The sequence below is a fragment of the Schistocerca piceifrons genome, chromosome 5 (genome assembly GCF_021461385.2).
Source record: "Schistocerca piceifrons isolate TAMUIC-IGC-003096 chromosome 5, iqSchPice1.1, whole genome shotgun sequence".
NCBI lineage: Eukaryota > Metazoa > Arthropoda > Insecta > Orthoptera > Acrididae > Schistocerca > Schistocerca piceifrons.
In genome coordinates this window covers 478,891,356-478,910,842 of record NC_060142.1, presented here as the reverse complement: position 1 = coordinate 478,910,842, position 19,487 = coordinate 478,891,356, and the positions used below count along the sequence as shown (strand labels likewise).

At 38.2% G+C, this 19,487-nt stretch overlaps 1 protein-coding gene across 1 annotated transcript in view; it reads left to right on the top strand.

The window, feature by feature from the left end:
• The window catches only part of LOC124799092 (transmembrane protein 268), a 139,828-nt gene that overhangs the window by 45,213 nt on the left and 75,128 nt on the right, over window positions 1–19,487 (top strand). The window contains 4 exon segments of the mRNA XM_047262631.1: window positions 2,623–2,738; window positions 5,035–5,268; window positions 5,819–5,965; window positions 6,077–6,247. Coding sequence (XP_047118587.1) covers window positions 2,623–2,738; window positions 5,035–5,268; window positions 5,819–5,965; window positions 6,077–6,247 — 668 coding nt within the window.

Here is a 19,487-nt window from a genome sequence, read left to right as displayed (position 1 = left end):
TCTGCTATTTGAAAAATTTTCAAACTGGGAACCATTTGGTTAATAGAAAAATCCCTTACTAGCGTGTTACATAAATGAACAAGCGTACATAGTTGTGTGTTTTGGTAAAGTTTGGTAGAAAAGTAATTTCAAGAGTTAGATCTGTCTTTATTATGTAAGATGATTTACTATAGAGTGCGTTCTGTCATGGTTGTTCTATTTGTTTGCCTGGGGCATTTCTTATGGACTGTGCACTTGATGTTATCACAAGTGCAGCAAACACTGCTGTGCTGTGCACAACAACGAGTAATATCAGCAGCTTGAATATAATATATAGCAATAATGTCAACATATATTGAATTTTTTTGTAATAGCATTTTGTTCCATTGGTTGAATATCATTATCTGAACTGGATGTCAGTCTAATATAAAGACCCATGCCAACCACTTGTCTGCTGTATAGCCAGTGTATAATAATGTCTGGAAGTTGTAACATCCAAGTTCTCAGAATACTGATTTAGTAGATATTTTCATCAAATCAAGATTTGAAATGTTTTCATCTAGTTGGGAATTTGACAGTTGCTACAGAGCAGAAGTGCAGTTTATGATTAACATACATCAACCAAACTCTTGCAGTTCTGGCATTTGTACTCAGACATCATTCAGTATTTTAGTAATAATGATACTGCTGTCAAATTTTCCAAGTCCATTTTCCCATTAATGTGTGTTAGGAAATTTATAGGGAAATTTCAGGGTCCTATGAAATCCCTTCTACATCAAAACAGGTGCAACAGAAGTGAGTCAAGCTACTTCAAAAAGAGACAAAAATTCCCTGAAGGTGCCCTATAAATTGCTTCAATCACTGAGGAAGAATTATTTACAGGCAGTTAATAGTTGTTGTTGTTGTGGTCTTCAGTCCTGAGACTGGTTTGATGCAGCTCTCCATGCTACTCTATCCTGTGCAAGAGATTTAGGAACCAGGTTTTAAATTGTAAGACATTTCCAGGGGCAGATGTGGACTCTGACCACAATCTATTGGTTATGACCTGTAGATTAAAACTGAAGAAACTGCAAAAAGGTGGGAATTTAAGGAGATGGGACCTGGATAAACTAAAAGAACCAGAGGTTGTACAGAGATTCAGGGAGAGCATAAGGGAGCAATTGACAGGAATGGGGGAAATAAATACAGTAGAAGAAGAATGGGTAGCTTTGAGGGATGAAGTAGTGAAGGCAGCAGAGGATCAAGTAGGTAAAAAGACGAGGGCTAGTACTTGTTTCAAAATGTTGCTCTAAACAAAAATCATGTGTATTCCACTTGCATAATGCTTGACATATTTCTTAATTAAAACCACAACACAATCTCTTACCATTTGTTTCCTGCAGTATGACATCAGATTGTACTCGTGTATTAAAAATCTTTTCACTTCAGAGCAGATGCAGTGCTCAGTGAAGCACATTGGTGCTTTATGCTTTCGAAGTTATTCAGTAAACTTTTTATACAGATTCTGATTCAAGAATATCATGTAGAAACCTCTTTAAGGAACTGGGTATTCTTACCACTGCTTCTTGGTATATTTATCCCTTAATGAAATTTTTTGCAAATAATAGCGCAGTTCATAGTAGGCTATCAATACTAGAAATATGAACAAGCTACATAAAGACCTAAAATCACGTACCTTGAGCCAAAAAAGGATCCATTATTCAGGAATACACATTTTCAGTAAATTGCCAGCAATCATTGAACACTTGGTTTCATATGAAGTTCAGTTTAAACAGTGTTTGAAAGCCTTTTTGGTAGGCAACTTCTTGTGCTCTATAGATTAATATCTTAACAGGGGCTATTAGACCAGCTTAAGTAAACATGTATGTTAGATTTTAGTTTTCACAGTGCTTGGTCACAACAGTTAATATTAGGTATTTTGTGTATGATAAATTTATTAAAAGTGCATAATTATGTTTCATTATGACAGTATATTAATTCTGTAAATTTTAGCAGGTCCAGTTTACTGTAATTTATTCACATATCTTGGCAATCTCCTTATAAGTGATCAGGGAAGTGAGTATTGTATTCAGATGTTCTGTGTTTTTGTGTTATACTTTCTGACATATTTCACATCCACAAGGATTGTGTCATTCTTTGGTTTACGGAACAAAAGCTGAATGTAATTGGCAGTCTCAGCCATTCCCTCTTTGCCCTAACTCTATTTTCTTATGGTGCCCGCACATGGAAAGCATTCACTTCTCCCGCTCACCACCCTCCCTTCACTCCTCTCCCAACCTTCCTCACACCCTTCCCCCACCAGCTCTCCTCATACCACTCTCCCAGCCCTTCCCCCTCATCATGTTTTCTCTTGCTGTCTAAGAAAAATCTGATGGTTGTAATTATACTTTTAGTTCATTAATTATTTCGAAGATGCTTCCACGAATGATACTCTTGCTGAGAAAGAACACCATTAGACAAAGTCAAGGTAGTGATTTGATTGGTGGGAGGCCATTCTAGTACATTCTCGTGTGTGCGTGCAAGTGCTTGTGCACTTTTTCATAAGCAAAACATTCTTTTATGTGATAACAGGTATTTATATAGAGTAAATTTATTTTAGAAGTTTCTCATCCAACATAATTTTGTGTGTTATTTATCTTTCAGCTAATGGGGACATAATTGTAACACTGCTTCCAGTCAATACAAAATGGCCATGGATTACACCAGCTAAATTTCGACCGGAGTTAGTACCTGAGGAACTCATGGCTCAAGGTTTAACAGTAAGTCCTGGATAAATTTGCTCTTACACTTTCAGAAAAATGTGTCATTTGTATAATAGAGAAGAAATTGTAATGACATATACTTTGACCGGTTGGAACTGTTGTGTCTTCATGGCCTGTTTGGGGGGGGGGGGGGGGGGGGGGGGGGGAGATTTCAGTACTTGAAATGTTTTTGGTGGAATTGAGCCCTATTCATGCAATACTTTCGTAAAAAGTATACCACCGTTTACTGTGTATTATATTTATTCTTTGTACTATCCACGTTTTGGCTTTTATGCCATTATCAAGTACTTATTAAATCATATCTGTTAAGGCAGTCCAAAGCAAGTAAACAAGGCTAGTAAAATTTTAAAGACATATGTTAAAGAAATGTGTTAGCATTGTTTACCTGCTTTTGGACTGCCTTAACGGATATGACTTAATGATGGTCTAACAACTTTTAGCATTGTACTTGATAATGGCATAAAAGCTAAAATCTGGATTGCACAAAAGATAAATATGAGAAATATAATAAAACAGCCAAATGGTGGTTTTCTCTTTTAAAGAGCCCAGTATTTAAGTTTGAGGAGGAGTTGTTGTTGTGGTCTTCAGTCCTGAGACTGGTTTGATGCAGCTCTCCATGCTACTCTATCCTGTGCAAGCCTCTTCATCTCCCAGTACCTACCGCAACCTACATCCTTCTGAATCTGCTTAGTGTATTCATCTCTTGGTCTCCCCCTACAATTTTTACCCTCCACGCTGCCCTCCAATACTAAATTGGTGATCCCTTGATGCCTCAGAACATGTCCTATCAACCGATCCCTTCTTCTGGTCAAGTTGTGCCACAAACTCCTCTTCTCCCCAATCCTATTCAGTACCTCCTCATTAGTTATGTGATCTACCCATCTAATCTTCAGCATTCTTCTGTAGCACCACATTTCGAAAGCTTCTATTCTCTTCTTGTCCAAACTAGTTATCGTCCATGTTTCACTTCCATACATGGCTACACTCCATACAAAGGAGAACAACAGCAAAATCTTAATCATAATTATAAAATGTATTTTTATAAGTACCTCTCATCTCTGCTAGATTGTATTACATTGTATAGAATTTTATATATATGACTGGTGTTGATGAAGATAGCAGTTTTAAAACAAAAGGCTGGTTTTTATTGAATAGTCAAACATCACAATTTGCCAATTATTGAAATCTCTTGTTGATCTACATTGAATAGTGACCAACTTTTTCATGATTTACAGACTTCAGTGCCATGTTTCCTATGGGCACTTCTTTAAAATTATCTTCATTTTATATTTCCATACTCTCTTGTCAGTTTGTGCAAAACTTATTCTATTTGAAGCTTCAAACTAAAATAATATATTTTACATAGTTAAATTGTAAAAAAATGGAAATGTATCTGCTATAAGCAGTCTGTTACTTACCTTTATCCCATGGTTTAAATTATTTTTAGCTCTTTGGAAACAGAAGACAGTTGATGTGTGTATTGCCTTGAAATTAAATACTAGATATGCAGTACGTAACCATCTTGTATCATACTAGAGAGTTTGTTCAGGCAGGGAAAGTGTTGCAGAAGCTCAACACTTTTTATTAGAATACATTTTAATTATGAGTGAATGACATGTTGGGGAACTGAAACAGGTGTAAAAAGTTAATGTAACTGGAAGATGAATAGGAAAAGACTGCTATTAAAACTTTTTCCTCTGTTTTTATGTCAGAAATCCTCAACAGTTGGTTGTGTTTGTTTCCTATTAAATAATTTGAGTTTACAGAATATTTGACTCTAAGATGTGAGATTAGGAGAGGAAAAATTTTAAGCACTTCGCAATTGGTGTGAGGCTTAAGGCAGTCACATTTTACGAGCATGTTGGTTTAAATAATTCACTAATGTATTTTTGTTTATTCAATATTTGAAAATAAAAAATCTTATAAAAATTTCTTTATGACATCAACTTTCACTAGATTAAATTATTTTTTTTAACTGCTATTTCTGATATATTTTTCATTTTTGTATTCCTGTCTTGTTTAATAGATGTTCACCCAAATCATTCAGTTTCGAGATTTGTATGGCATTAGACTTCTGCTCCAAGATACTGGATGTTTGTCAGATAATATTTCTTTTTTGCTTGATATTTAATATGGTACAGTTGTGGCTTTTGTATTCAGTCTGCTGAAATTATAGGAAAATTTTACATCATACATGTTAGCAAATTTGTGTGTCATATTAGAGCTACATTCTGTCACTTTTGAGTAAATTTTTGTGGCTAATTATCTGATTAATGCTTTTGTTTACTTTCAGCTAACAGTAGAAGATTATGTTCATGTGATGGAAATACTGACAAATGATTTTAGGTTCAACATTTACAATATATGCTACAAACGCATTCTTGTAGCCTGGATATTTACAGCATTTGTTGTCCTACTTGGTCTTCTGTTTTCTGGGGTGACTGGTTTGACACTATTTGGACTTGGTGTTATGTGGCTCATCCTGAATGCTTTAGCAATTTTTTTCTGTATGTGGGTGAAAATTAGGGTAAGTTGAGTAACTTAGTTAAGTACTGGTAAACTTCATTGTTTTGTAGTATGTGCATTGATTTCAGCAGATTATTTCCTACCGTTTGTGCAGCAATTTTAGTTTTATGAGAACAAAAGGTGCCATACTAATTTGGTGTGGCTGCTGGTAAAGTGCCAGATTATAGATCCAAAGGTCACGGGTTTGATCCCCAGTCATATTTCTGGCATTGTTTGTTGAGATGAAAAATGGGGAATCACACCATGGTTCAAAGTCCATGTTAATCTGTAGGTACCCCTCCAACAGAATATGACTAGTAAAGCACTGTGGTGTTCACAGCAATCTTCAGATTGATGACAGTTTTACTTGCACCAATCTAAATTTAACTTCACCTTAATTGTTCCCATCCCTTTTACTTGTCCTAAATGAAGTCTTACATTCTATTCCCAGAAGAAACAATGCAACATTTTCATTGTGGCCCTACGCATTTTGGAGTAGTAAACTTTGATAAATAAATGTTACCACATTTATTTAATGTAGTTTAAGAGCACTTCTTTGTTTTGTTTTTCAGTTAAACCATAACTTGGAGCGCTGTATGGCACAAGTAAACAAGCACTTACTGAAGCACAGAATCATCCTGGGACTTGATGATAGAGGAAAGTTGTCTTGCCATAAAGTGAATTTATGCTTCATTTACTTTGATGCTGTTGATTGCATTGTAAGGGAACATGAATGTACATTCTTAATGTAATCATACTATTGTATTTACACTATTCTGCAGAGAAATGTATAATTAGTGCATTCATAATATTTGTCTATATTCACACAGAAAAAACTTCAAGAAGTAATAGAAAGGGAGGAACGTGAAGGCCGTCCTGTAAACAGAGAGGAAACTGTTGAAGAGCGTAGACAGAGACAACAATTTCAGCTGAGAATGGACATAGAAGATCATGACATTATTATTCAGGGAAGCAACACAACAAGAGTGTCTCGGAAACAGGTTAATTTGTCTGCTTGTAATCGATTTAAATCAGATTTTATATATACAGAGTGTAAAAAAAAAAACTTCATGTACAAAATTTTGGTGTGTTTAAAGGAGATACAGAGCAACGCTTTGTGACAACAATGTCACTGGTGCATTGTTTCACCACAAGGGGTCCATGAAGTTTTTGAGACAATAGATGTTCGGAAACAGTGATTGTACTGCCATGTGATGAATATTGTTGCTGAAAATGTCATTCATTTACATTAATGCTCAACTGTGATTTGCGTGTTAATGATTGTCCATGCATAAATCAACCAGATGTTTCACAAACAATAGCTGCAGCTTAAGCCAAACAAGCAAGCCAGTTGTGAATTCATGTAAATGGACAACATTTTCAGCAACATCTCTCACCACCCTAGTGTGTTTAGGGTGGAGGTTTTATTGTGTTGCAGAGTGGCTGGCGTCTCCTTTTTATTCTCATGCCCAGCCATGGTAATCTGCTCTCTTGTTTTGATCTCTTCTACATGTTTCTTGCATCTCTCTGTGGTTTTCTTGTCCAATTTTGTCCACTTTAGTGTTTGTTGCCCTTCTGTCATTCTTGTGGTTTTCTCCTTTATTCCAGTTGTGTTTTGTATGTCTCAATTATTTTACTCCCACCCTTGTGGAATTATTTTAATCAGAAAGAGGGACCAATGATGTAGCAGTTTGGTCCCCCCCTCCTTTTGAACCAACCAACCAACCAACCAACCAACATCTCTCAAACAGTATTCATCACATTGCAGTTTCAACACAGTCTCTATCTCTTGCGCCAAAACTCACATGGACTCCTAGGGGGTGTAGGGGGGGGGGGGGGGACTCTGTGTGTGTGTGTGTGTGTGTGTGTGTGTGTGTGTGTGTGTGTGTGTGCGTGCGTCAAAATAATGATTTGCAGATCAGTTGGTGCCTGCTGCAGAATTGCATGGAATAGTGCCTGTCCTGTGTTTGTTTCTTTTTATTGAATAGGTAACCTTATAACAGTGAACTGCAAAAGTAAAATATTAAAAGTATAATACCAAATTTTGCAGCATTAAGAGCTTTACTTTAGCTGTGGCACATGCATTAACCAACTGGTAATGTGTGAAAGAACTTGTATAGGGACATACAAAAGCACAGAGCATGAAAAATTGTAGCATTTTGGCCAAGCATGTTAAGTGGAATTCCACTGACTACAGCATGGTTTTGAAAGAACCACAGATTTTGATCATCTTAATTGGAAAAAGTACTGCCATAAAATACCTAATTTCGTAATGATTCAAGTTTTTCTTTGGTGAAAATACAGAACTAAGGGTACCATATGTGGGATAATACACAACCTCATAACTTCCTGACAAACTGTCTCAATAAGCTATAATTAAAAGTTTGCGTTTTTGAGATGATGATCAGAATATCACACCCAGAAATTCTCTTAGCTATGTGTTAAGAGTACAAGAAGCAACAGCATGTTAAATACATAACACTGCTTAAATCCTATACATTGGACATCTACACTTCTACCATCAGTCAATTGGAATGCAGGAAAGTTATATATGACACTAGAGCCTAACCTCTAGCATCCAAAATATATATCTGGTATGTGATGTAGAAAAATAAAAAAAAATGCTGAAATTGCAATTTTTATTACACTTCTTAAACAAATGTCATTCATTGTGTCTATTAGTGAATTGCTGCCGGTAATTGAATAGCAGTTGTCATTGCATCAAAGTACCAGTATATTGTACATCTTGTTAGCTTAACTACACTATAACCCAATAAGACACAGTGTGTAGTCCTTTCTTCATAAAAGTTTGAATAACATATCAATAGTTGACTTTCTTTTGTCCTAATTTTAATGTTGTGTTGTCCATGTTAATTAATGTGTTCACCACTTCGTCATCGACTTCAAAACTCAAAACACAACATTTATATGTGTGTATTGCTTCAGTAGCTTTTGACATTGTAGGAATTGGCAGAGGTGGTGGTTCATCCTTATCCTCACTTTCTCTTTGTTTCACTGCCATCTATTCCTGTGAGACATCTTGAAGCAGTTTGAGATTGTGATTTCTTGCACAGAATCCCCAGGCACTTTTTACAAAATGCATAAAATCTAAGATCATAATCTTTCTCATAGTAACATCAACACAGGCCAACCTCTTCTATATGAGAATCTTTCTGTATTTTTGTTTCAAGCATTTTATAATGCCTTGGTCAAGTGGCTGAAGGTGGCTTTTACAATTGGGAGGAAAAACACCATATTTATATTATGTAGATGTGACATATCTTTGGGGGGGGGGGGGGGTGCTGCACTCTGGCCAACAAATAGTTGTAGTTTCCTATTTCTAACGCCCAACCTTGCATCCCAGGCATGCAATAATTATTTGAACATTGTAGTTGTTACCCATATGTTTGCATTAAACCTATATTTACATGGAAGTGTCTGCTCATCTTTAAGCAGCGTGGACTCTTTGCCTTTCCTGACATCAACTTCTTCGTTCAACTATCATTACAGCATAATGAAACAGTTAGCTTCTCGTAACTAAATTTCCCGCTGTGAAATTTTTCCTCTCTGAACTCAAGTTTTGTTAGGCAGAAGGTGAAAACAATAAGCCCATTTCACCTGCATAAAAAATGTCATTGGGACTGTATTTTTTTATTATTGACGAAAGTGTATTTGTCCATGACTGAACATTGTCAGTGTTTATGCTTCCAGCCTCACCTTGAACGTGTTTATCCACTAAATTTAGTCTTTTCTTTAATCTTTTGATCCAACCATTTGATGCTTTAACATTTACAAGTCACAACTTTTGTATGAAATATATTCCTGTAGCACAAACTGCAGTACCATCAGCTGAAATATTTGAAGCACAACTTCCTTTGGTCCACTTCATTAAAACATTCTCCCTTCCGGAAACTGACCATTTTTGCTTTCTGTTTCCTTTCCAAACATGCTGCTTAAATTGTTTTTTGTGTGTTCACTATCACATTTAATGTTGATGAAGGAATGTTCAGTTTTCATACAATATCAATACACATGATATGTGAATTTTTATCCGCTACCTAAGTAAAGTTCCACTCTTCTTTGTTTGTTAACTGTCTCACTGTCTTTTTATTCATGATTTACCGGTACACCATTTAACACAAAAAAAAAAAAAATTGTGGACTGAGAGTCAATCAAATGCTAAATATGAACAAAGAACACCAGTGACTGAATTATGTGCTATTTGGTTTATTATTTGGCAACTACAGAAATCCGAAGTTGGAGTTACTGTCAATGTAGATGAATTACTTCAGTGCATCAGTTCTACCGTAGCAATGATATATGACTTGCAAAATTGCTAGCACTGAGTGCCTCTCTGCACATTTCTGCACTCTACAGCCACAAATGTCTTACTCCCACCACTCTCAGCAGCCAAACAGTACCAATATTGTCAAATTTTAACACACTATACAGGGAGGGAGACTGTACAAATGAGTCATTTTAACATTATGTAATGTACTTGGGACTGGAACTTCCCAAAACAGATGTACTATATGAGAAAATGTGGTAATGAGGAGCTTACTAACAAAATTCCACTGTATATCTTTTCTGTGACTTATTCTCTAGGACAAATTACCTGCTGGCAACCTAGTTTTATCATAGGATAATGTTTCCTGCTTCTCTTGCAGTCTTCCCTTACTTTACAGTATGTACTTCAGTTAACATATGTTCTGTTCCTAAATCTGTGATTGACCTCCACATTTTCAGTGCACAAGTTGTCACCTCTCCTCCCGTACGGAGGGCCAGGTGAAATTTGCTCTGGTTCACTGAACTATTTCATGACAGAGGGACTTGTGACCTTCCTGTTAAGTCCTGTAACACCCAAATAATCTTTGTAGCTTAGCACTAACTGCAGTTTCTTCACTGTTAGTCTGCACCTAATAACCATTAAATTATTCACACATCAAAAGAAGCTTTGTATCACCTCGCTTCCGAGAGTTCTGGAACCTGTACAGAAAATTGGAATAGAGATTAACGTAAACATCATTTACATCCTTTTTATTGCTCATGAAAACCATACATTGCATGTTGTACCACCATACAGCGAGATCTTCAGAGGTGGTGGTCCAGATTGCTGTACACACCGGTACCTCTAATACCCAGTAGCATGTCCGCTTGCATTGATGCATGCCTGTATTTGTCGAGGCATACTGTCCACAAGTCTATCAAGGCAGTGTTAGTCCAGATTGTTCCACTCCTCACCGGCGATTCAGTGTAGATACCTCAGAGTGGTTTCTGGGTCACATTGTCCATAAACAGCCCTTCTCAGTCTATCCCAGGCATGTTCAATAGGGTTCATGTCTGGAGAACATGCTGGCGACTCTAATCAAGCGATGTCGTTATCCTGAATGAAGTCATTCACAAGATGTACACGATGGGGGTGCAAATTGTCCATGAAGATGTATGCCTCGCCAATATGGTTGCACTATCGGTTGGAGGATGGCATTCATTTATCATACAGCTGTTACGGCGCCTTCCATGACCAAAGGCATACGACGGCCCCACATAATGCCACCCCAAAATGTGAAGGAACCTCCACCTTGCTGCACTCACTGGACAGTGTGTCTAAGGCGTTCAGCCTGACCAGGTTACCTCCAAACACGTCTCCGACAATTGTCTAGATGAAGGCATATGCAACACTCATCGGTGAAGAGGACATGATGCCAATCTGGAGCAGTCCATTTGGCATGTTTTTGGGGCCATCTGTACTGTGCTGCATGGTGTCATGGTTGAAGATGGACCTCACAATGGACGTCGGGAGGGAAGTTGCACATCATGCAGCCTATTTTACACGTTTTGAGTCATAACATGACGTTCTGTGGCTGCATGAAAAGTATTATTCATCAAGGTGGCATTGCTGTAAGGGTTTCTCTGAACCATAATCCATAGGTAGCAGTCATCCACTGCAATAGTAGCCCTTGGGCGGCCTGAGCGAGGCATGACATTGACAGTTCCTGTCTCTCTGTACCTCCTCCATGTCCGAACAACATCGCTTTGGTTCACTCCAAGACGCCTGGACACTCCCCTTGTTGAGAGCCCTTCCTGGCACAAAGTAACAATGTGGAATGAGAGAACCACAGTATTGACCGCCTAGGCGTGGTTGAATTACAGACAACATGGGAATGACTGGAACTGATTGCCTGTTGGACCCTCTCCGTCTAATAATCGCTGCTCATGCATCGTTGTTTACATCTTTGGGCGGGTTTAATGACATCTCTGAACAGTCAAAGGGACTGTGTCTGTGATCCAATATTCACATTCAACGTCTATCTTGTGGAATTCTGGGAACTGGGGTGATGCAAAACTTTTTTTAATGTGTGTAGTAAGTGTCCACATCGATCCCTGGAAGTGATTTAAAAAAGAGAAGTTGCCTCTTGGTTTCTATCATGTATGATACTTCATTCCATAAATCTTAAAACAAATGTCAGCCATGATTAAATTATGATCTGCTCTGTGTGAAATTCTACCAGGTGACTTTCCCTTTCAACCACGTAGTCCCTGTTCTACTACTTTTCTTCTCTTCCTTTTCCTGCTATCGAAGTCCAGTCCTCCTTCATAATTGTCTTTTCATCTCCCTTGACAAACTGAGTAATTTGTTTTGTCTCTTCATACATTCTTTTAGTATGTTAATTTGCAGAGCTAGGTGACAAATAATACTTCTGTTACTACGGTGGCTGTTGACTCTGCGTCTTATCTTGGTTAAAAAATATATTCACTGTTGTTTTCATAGTTCACCCTCATTCTTGTATTCTTGTTCATTATTAGATCTACTCCTCGATTCCCCTATTTAGATTTGGACTTGGACGTGATGAACTTGTACCCTGATGGAAATACTATGTCGAAAACATAAGTGTGTTGAAGATCTAAAAAAAAAAAAAAAGACAGTCCTTTTCGTGTAAAGCTGAAAACATTTTCTCTTGTTCGATAACATGCTCAGCTGAAAAGTCTTGAAGGAGCAGACATAATGTGACTGCTCAGTTGTTGTAAATATTTGTGTAATAGCATCTGGATTATGGATGCTAAATGCATGTATTAGCAAGGCATTCACATCTGAATATCATTGACACTATTTGCGTGAAGAGTTAAGTTTCCTACAGCTCCAATACATGAATATTCCTATGCTCTGCCTCTGTACTAAGGATAATAAACCAACCAACCAGTATTCCATTTGTTCTAAAGTCCACTCTGTATATAGCTGAAGACTGCAATGTATGAAAAAGTCTAGGAAAGGCTAGCTGTGGATGCCAAATGGCTGTGATAATGAAATGGCCACCTATGAAAATGATTTTTACAGATTACTCATGTGCCATGAAACCAATCAAGATATGCATAAAGCAAAATATTATAGCCCTTAGAGTGGAGATAACTGCATGTTTTGAATAAAATAGTCTTGGTTTTCGCGTAGCGTCAATTAGAATAAAAATCTGGAGCTTACGATTGCCATTCTCATCTGCAGTAAAACCACTGACTGCCGGGGCTGGCATGGTTTTCCGCTTATTGTAACCATAATTGTGGCCTCTGGCACCAGTCAGAGATTGCTGATATGCATGCATGAGAGATGAAGTGGGCAGCTTGTAGCAGCTCCAGCCCACCATGGGACCAGAGTGGTGTCAGGGGGCGTGAGGGGCTTTCACCACATTTGAAAACTGCCACTCCCATCATGCATCTGTCATTGCTTCCTTTTGGTATCCAAAGCCCACCAACACAAGTCTTGGTTCATGTGTCAACATACTGGGATTCCATTATAAAAGAGGCAGCTGAGGTTAGAAATGAACAACAACAATTTTAAAAGAGACAAGGGGATACACATTCAATAGGGCATGGAGGCGGGCTTCGGATGTCGAAAGGAAGCAACGACAGAATGCGTGATGCGTGTAGGAAGGCAGGAGTAGCAGTTTCAAATGTGACACCGGCTCCTCGCACCTCCTGACGTCACTCGGTCCCACAGCAGGGCGGAGCTGCTGTGAGCTGCCAACTCACCTTCCCTGCATGCATTGTTTCAGCTCTCTCTGATTGATGCCAGAGGGCTGCAATTGCAACTATGTGAGTGGAAAACTGTGCCAGTCCCTGCAGTCAGTGGTTTTACTCCTGACAACAATGGGGGAGATCATCAAAAGCTCGAGAAATTTATTCGAATTGGTGCAGCTTGGAAACAAAGAAGACATGCTGCCACGAAAGACTCAAAGGAAGATGCCTTCTCTACTAGCCTCTTCCATTTCTTTGCGTTGAGTACTAAGTGGTCTGTTCTTTAGAATTTTGATGAAACTAAAATGTATTTTCTTCATTGTTGATAAAGACTCCCTAAATACTTGAAGCAGTCAACAGTCTTGAAAGTGGGTCCATCTAGAGCCAGAGGTTCATCACTTCTGATTTTCTTACTTATGACCAGGTATCCTTCTGTCATTTCTTCAACACACAATCCTGTTTTGATTCTGTAATAATTTACATAATTTTGATTCTGTTTTGAACTACTTATGAATGCTACATAATCTTCCTAGGAAAGTATTGTAATGTTCACCACCTACACATATATCTACATAGGCCACCTTATAATGCGTGACAGGTGGTACCATTTACCACTATTAGTCATTTCCTTTCCTATTACACTCACAATTGCAGCAGGGAGATATGCCTCTATATGAACCCTAAGTTTTTTGATCTTGTCATCGTGGTCCTTAGGCAAAATGTACATCGGTGGCAGCATAATTATTCTGCAGTCAGAACGCAAATGCCTTAACTTTCCCAACAGTGTTTTGCAAAAAGAACACTCTTTTCCTTCAGGGATTTCCATTTGAGTTCAGGAAGTATCTCTGTAACACTTGCATATTGATTGAAGCTACTGGTAACAAACCTAGAAGCATCCTTCTGAATTGCTTTGATGTCTTTCTTTAACCCAATCTGGTTGGGATCCCAAACATTCGAGCAACACTCAAGAATGGGGTGCACAAGTGTTTTATACGTGGTCTTTTTTGTAGATGCACGATACTTTACTAGAACTTTCCCAATAAACCAAAATCGTGGAGTTTTTCCAAGTTCTGATGAAACTTAAAGTATTAATGCAGTCACTTGCTGTCCAAAACCTATCACTTCAGAAGTTTTATATCGTCCTGACAGCTCTACAACATACACATTAGCCCCATGAGTTCCTGACACAGAATGGACCAGAGTGAGTATTCACACATCCTTATATCCACTCACTAAGTGTGCCAAATTTACAGCGAACACAGGGTATACAGCTCTACAACATACACATTAGCCCCACGAGTTCCTGACACAGAATGAACCAGAGTGAGTATTCGCACATCCTTATATCCACTCACTAAGTGTGCCAAATTTACAGCGATCACAAGGTATACAAAATTAATCACCATTTAAAATACATAAAATTCACAAATACAATATGTAGGATCAATGAAACATCTCCCCTCTCCTGGTCCCCCTCAGTCAGTACACAATGCTCAAAGTCTAATAGTTTATGCTCATTTAATCTACATATGAAATGTGTGAGCTCATGCTGGAAATAAAGAACTCCTGTTCAATAGAAGAGCTTCTTTGTGCTCTAATCACTGGCAGTGCCAGATTTTACATGTGTTTCAGATTACGTGTGTCTTTATTATGATTGCTTACTATAAAGAAGACAAGTTAAGTGCCGGAGAGGCTCAATTAAGACATTCACACAAAGCTATCAGCCACAGGCTTCATCAGCAAAAGAGAAACAGAGAAACACACACAGGCATTCTGACCTGAGCTGCCGGAGTTGGTGATTATGAGTGCATGAGGTGTGCTTGCTTGTGTGAATGAATGGTGAGCGTTTCTCTTCTGTTGATGAAGGCTGTGGCCAAAAGCTTGATGTGAGTGTCTTTTAATTGTGCCTGTCTGCAACTTAATGTGTCTTCTTTCCAATAAGTAGTAATTTAATTTTTCCTGCGTTGTTAATACTCCTATGTGGAGTTTCCATTGTTTATCTTTCAGTTAGTCAATTAGTTAAAGAAAAGATCATTTAATAAACTGAGAATATGGCGGGAAAAAAAGCATAGCTGAAACAAGCCCCTCTCATTCACTTTCAGACTGGACACACAGATTGCTACTCTGAAGAGAGGAAGAGTGTGTGTAGAGTTTGTGGTAAACCATTGGTCCTCTGCCACATTTTGGAAGCATGCCTCCCCGCCCCCCCCCCCCCTCATTTATTAATGAGAATATAGGCCATAATTTGAGTCTTGATTTTTTTCCCTATTTCAAGTGATGAGACGTAAAGTACCATACACTAACTGAATTTTTGTTCGTTCTTAACTTCTATTCTTTGTGTTCATAAAAACACTTTCCTATCAGAAGGTGTATTTTGACCAGCCAGGCTTTCTTATTTTAGAGACCTTCAAAATTCCTCTACCTTCGATTCCTTGTTAGAATTCTGTAGCTTTTAACATATCTACGTCTTAAAAATTCTAGAATTAATATTTTTAATTCTATTTATATTGCATTTATTTATTAATTTATGGCAGTAATGACTGTCTTGCCTTGCAATCAACTCAATTAATGTAACAATAGGAACATGTTGCTAATGAAAAAAGGTTTGTCAACACAAGAAAGTGTTTGTAATATCTGTAGATGACACGTGATTTTCAGAACATCACATGAAAGTAACAGAAATTGAGCATATAAAACTTCAGGGTTAGGAGGAGGTGTGATCTTATTGTACAATTAGTAAAATGAAAGGAGGAAGGGGGCTACGCACACAAAAACACAGTGACTGCCCACAGAGACTTTAATCTTAATTTTATGATGGAAAATATTGAATGTGTTAATCTGGAGGTGGCTTTAGCTGCATCCTTATAAAGTGACAGGTTTCAGCCAGCTCGATTTGTAGAAGTGGGCAATCAGTGTGCTTAGTCATGTTCCTGTGCTTGCCAGAGAAGTCATGTACAAGGTCTGACATATTAAACGAGACTGATGTTTGTAGTGTTTCGGGATATGTGTAAACATTCCAATACGCCATTGGAAAGCTGTCAACAAGAGATGCTCGGGAGTAAGTTGAATAAGGATAAATGTAGTGAGAAAGGGATACTATGTTTTCCTTTCTTGTATGCAGTGAATATGGAGCAGTGGTGGAGCCGGTGAGAAGGGGACCAGTAAAAATGATATTACATCCACTGGTCGTCTGGGATCACTTGTGCCATGGTGTAGCAAGTGCCTGAGTCCGAGAGCCATGGAGTAAACGACACACCAACAAGGGCATAATGAACAATTGAACAACAGTAGTTGTTTATCTGTGTTTGCTCTCTCAGGTCCTGAAGTACGCATGTACGGACGTTTTGAATGTACTCAAGAGAGTGGTATTACAGTAGCAATTGTTTGTTGTGTTGTTAAAAGAAATAGTGAAAATGTTGGGCAAAATATACCCCTGTTTGTGATAAGTGTGGCTATTTATTTAGTAGCGCATTAGAGAGAACTTGCGGAAGCATTCCAGGAATCTTCACCTTAGTTGGATCAACAGGGAGGTGGCACGGAAATATCTGGACCCCCAAACAACTACTCTGAGAAGAGAGGATAAAGGTAATACTACTTTGATCTGGAGGTGTATTAGGGTTGGCAAAATATTGCCCAGTTATATCGGCCAGGGACGCAACTTCCCGCTAGTGCTGGTATAAGACCCACCACAAACCCTACAAAATATGTATCAGCAGGAAAAGAGGGAAAAATACATTCCATGTTCCAAATTTGTAACCTGACCTGACATGTTCAGTTAGTGGTGGTCACCTTTAAAGCAGAATCCTTGTGTATTTTTCCTTGAGACTGTAGAAGAGTGCCAATATGTTTGGTTTCCAGTTGAGTGAAAGTTGATTCTTATAGTAAACTGTTGATCAGTGCCATGGAACTGTTTGAGCTAGTTGTAAATTATCACAGTGTAAAGACAAATTTACAGATAAAAATACGAATTTTATACTAATATGCTATGACAAATATTTCTTTAATAATGCAATCAGTTTTGTTTGTTTGTCACAACTCATATTTTAAACCAATTATAAATGGTTTTTTTGACACTAGTAATAGATTAACGATAATAAAATCTCATTTTAACTTGTGTTTAGCTTAGTGAAAGAAAGTTGTCCATCCTCAGAATTTAGTTAAGATAAGATATTGGTATTACAAAGCTAGTAGGTCCTGGTAAAGCAATTATGCTGGAAGATACGCTGATGGGCCAAAATATATGATTGCTGGCTACCTCAGTACTGTGCTGAACGCTGCCTGGTTGTGTTGCAGGAACATGCCACTGTAAGAAAACTAAAAGTGGAGCAGAGATAAATGGAGGGTCATCCAAGCAACAATACGGGAATAGATGTGGAAATCTAGTGAGATAAACAACTTTGACATAGTGGAGATAATTACAGCCCAGCACCTGTGAATGAGCATCTTGGAAACAGAGAACCACTTGGCATGTCAGTTTGGTGTGCATCTGTGGAAAGTGGTTGAAGAAAAATGAAACCGTGAGTAGGCTACAAGGTGTTGGGAGTCCTAACCTCATGAAAGAGCATGGAAGTTGTAAGCTCATCCACTTTGCCACACACGGGGAGGTGGTGATCAGTGGCAAATCTGATGGCAGAGTACAATGCTTGTGCAGCTGCAAGTGTTTTGGAATATACCATTCAGTGCACTTTGTTGAACATGGAGAGCTCCTCAGCAGGTGATCCCTGCGTGTTCCCATGTTGACCCGAGGATGTTGTCTGTTAAGATTGCGGTGGGCACTTTTTCACGGAAATTGGATTGTAGACCAACGGAAACATGTCACCTGGTCAAATGAATTACTTGTCTGGATACAACGTATCAGTGGTGATGTTCTGGTACACCATAATTCAGGCAAGTGGCTGCTCCCAACATGAGCTGTACAACAGACACATGTGACACAGGCTGGTGTGGACAGTATTGTGCTATAAATGGCATTCACATGTGCTTTCTTGCGACCTGTGGTAGTAATCAAAGACACCACGACAGCAATGGACTACGTGAATATTATTGCAGACCACCTGCATGCCTTCATGCTTGATGTCTACTCCAATGGCTGTGGCATCATGCAGCAGGTTAACTATCCATTTTACAAGGACAAAATTGTGCTACTATGGTTATAGGAGCACAGTAGCAAACTTAATGTTGATATCTTGGCCACAAAGTTTGCCTGATCTGACCCATCTGGGAAGCTGTTGTACACTGGTTTTGTGCCCACAAACCACCAGCCTGTATTTTGCAGGAATTATGTGACTTGTGCATACACATTTGCTTCCACATACCTCAGGAAACCTGCCAAGGACTTGTCAAATCTCTGCCACACTAAAATCACTATTGTGTATTGCATTCCAGATATGAAACAACATGCTATTAAGCAGGTGGTCATAATGTTTCTGCTCATCAGTGTCAGAACAGAGCAAGGCTTTTTATGAACTCTGGCCTTCAAAAACTTACCTAGAATACCCACAAATTAATTTATTGCAGTTAGTTTGTTGAAGAATGTATAATCAAATGCTAAAGCTTTCATTAGATGTCGTGACCACAGTGATAAATTTAGAATTGAAGTCTGTCTCACCACAGTTGTTTTCAGCAGTTGTAGAGGAAGTATTTGGATTGTTAAATGGGAAAATGAAAGAAAACCTCTTAATTTATCATAACTGAACCAATTTTATTGTAGGTATGATGCTGTTCTGTTTGCCTCTAGTGCTGATGAACTTCAACAAGAGAAGAAAGAACTTAATTGAGCACATTTGAAAGTTGACCTAAAATCAAAAGACAGTTATATGTAACAAAATGAAAAAGGTACAAATTAACAGTGTTGTTATGTAACCTGTTGACCTGTGTTAGTTAGGACAGGTGAAGATGACTGAGTGCACAGCAAAATATGTAAACAGAAAGTTGAAAATGCCTTTGAGTACTTTTGGCAAACTAAACAGGATTTCCAAAAATAAAGATTCTGATGTGTCTGAGAAGGATACCTTGTAATTGTTGTGTGTTGCCTGTTTTGACTTGTGGCAGTAAAACGAGGTCTTTTTAATGCAGAAATCATCAAAGAGCTGCAGGTTGCTCAGTGAGCTACAAAGAGATGCATCTTGAGAATTATTAGAGAGACAAGAAACAATTTTTAGAAACTGATAAGAGAATAAATAGGTTGTCTTCTAAGATGTAACTCAGCTGTAATGAAAATGAAATGGGGAGGATTGC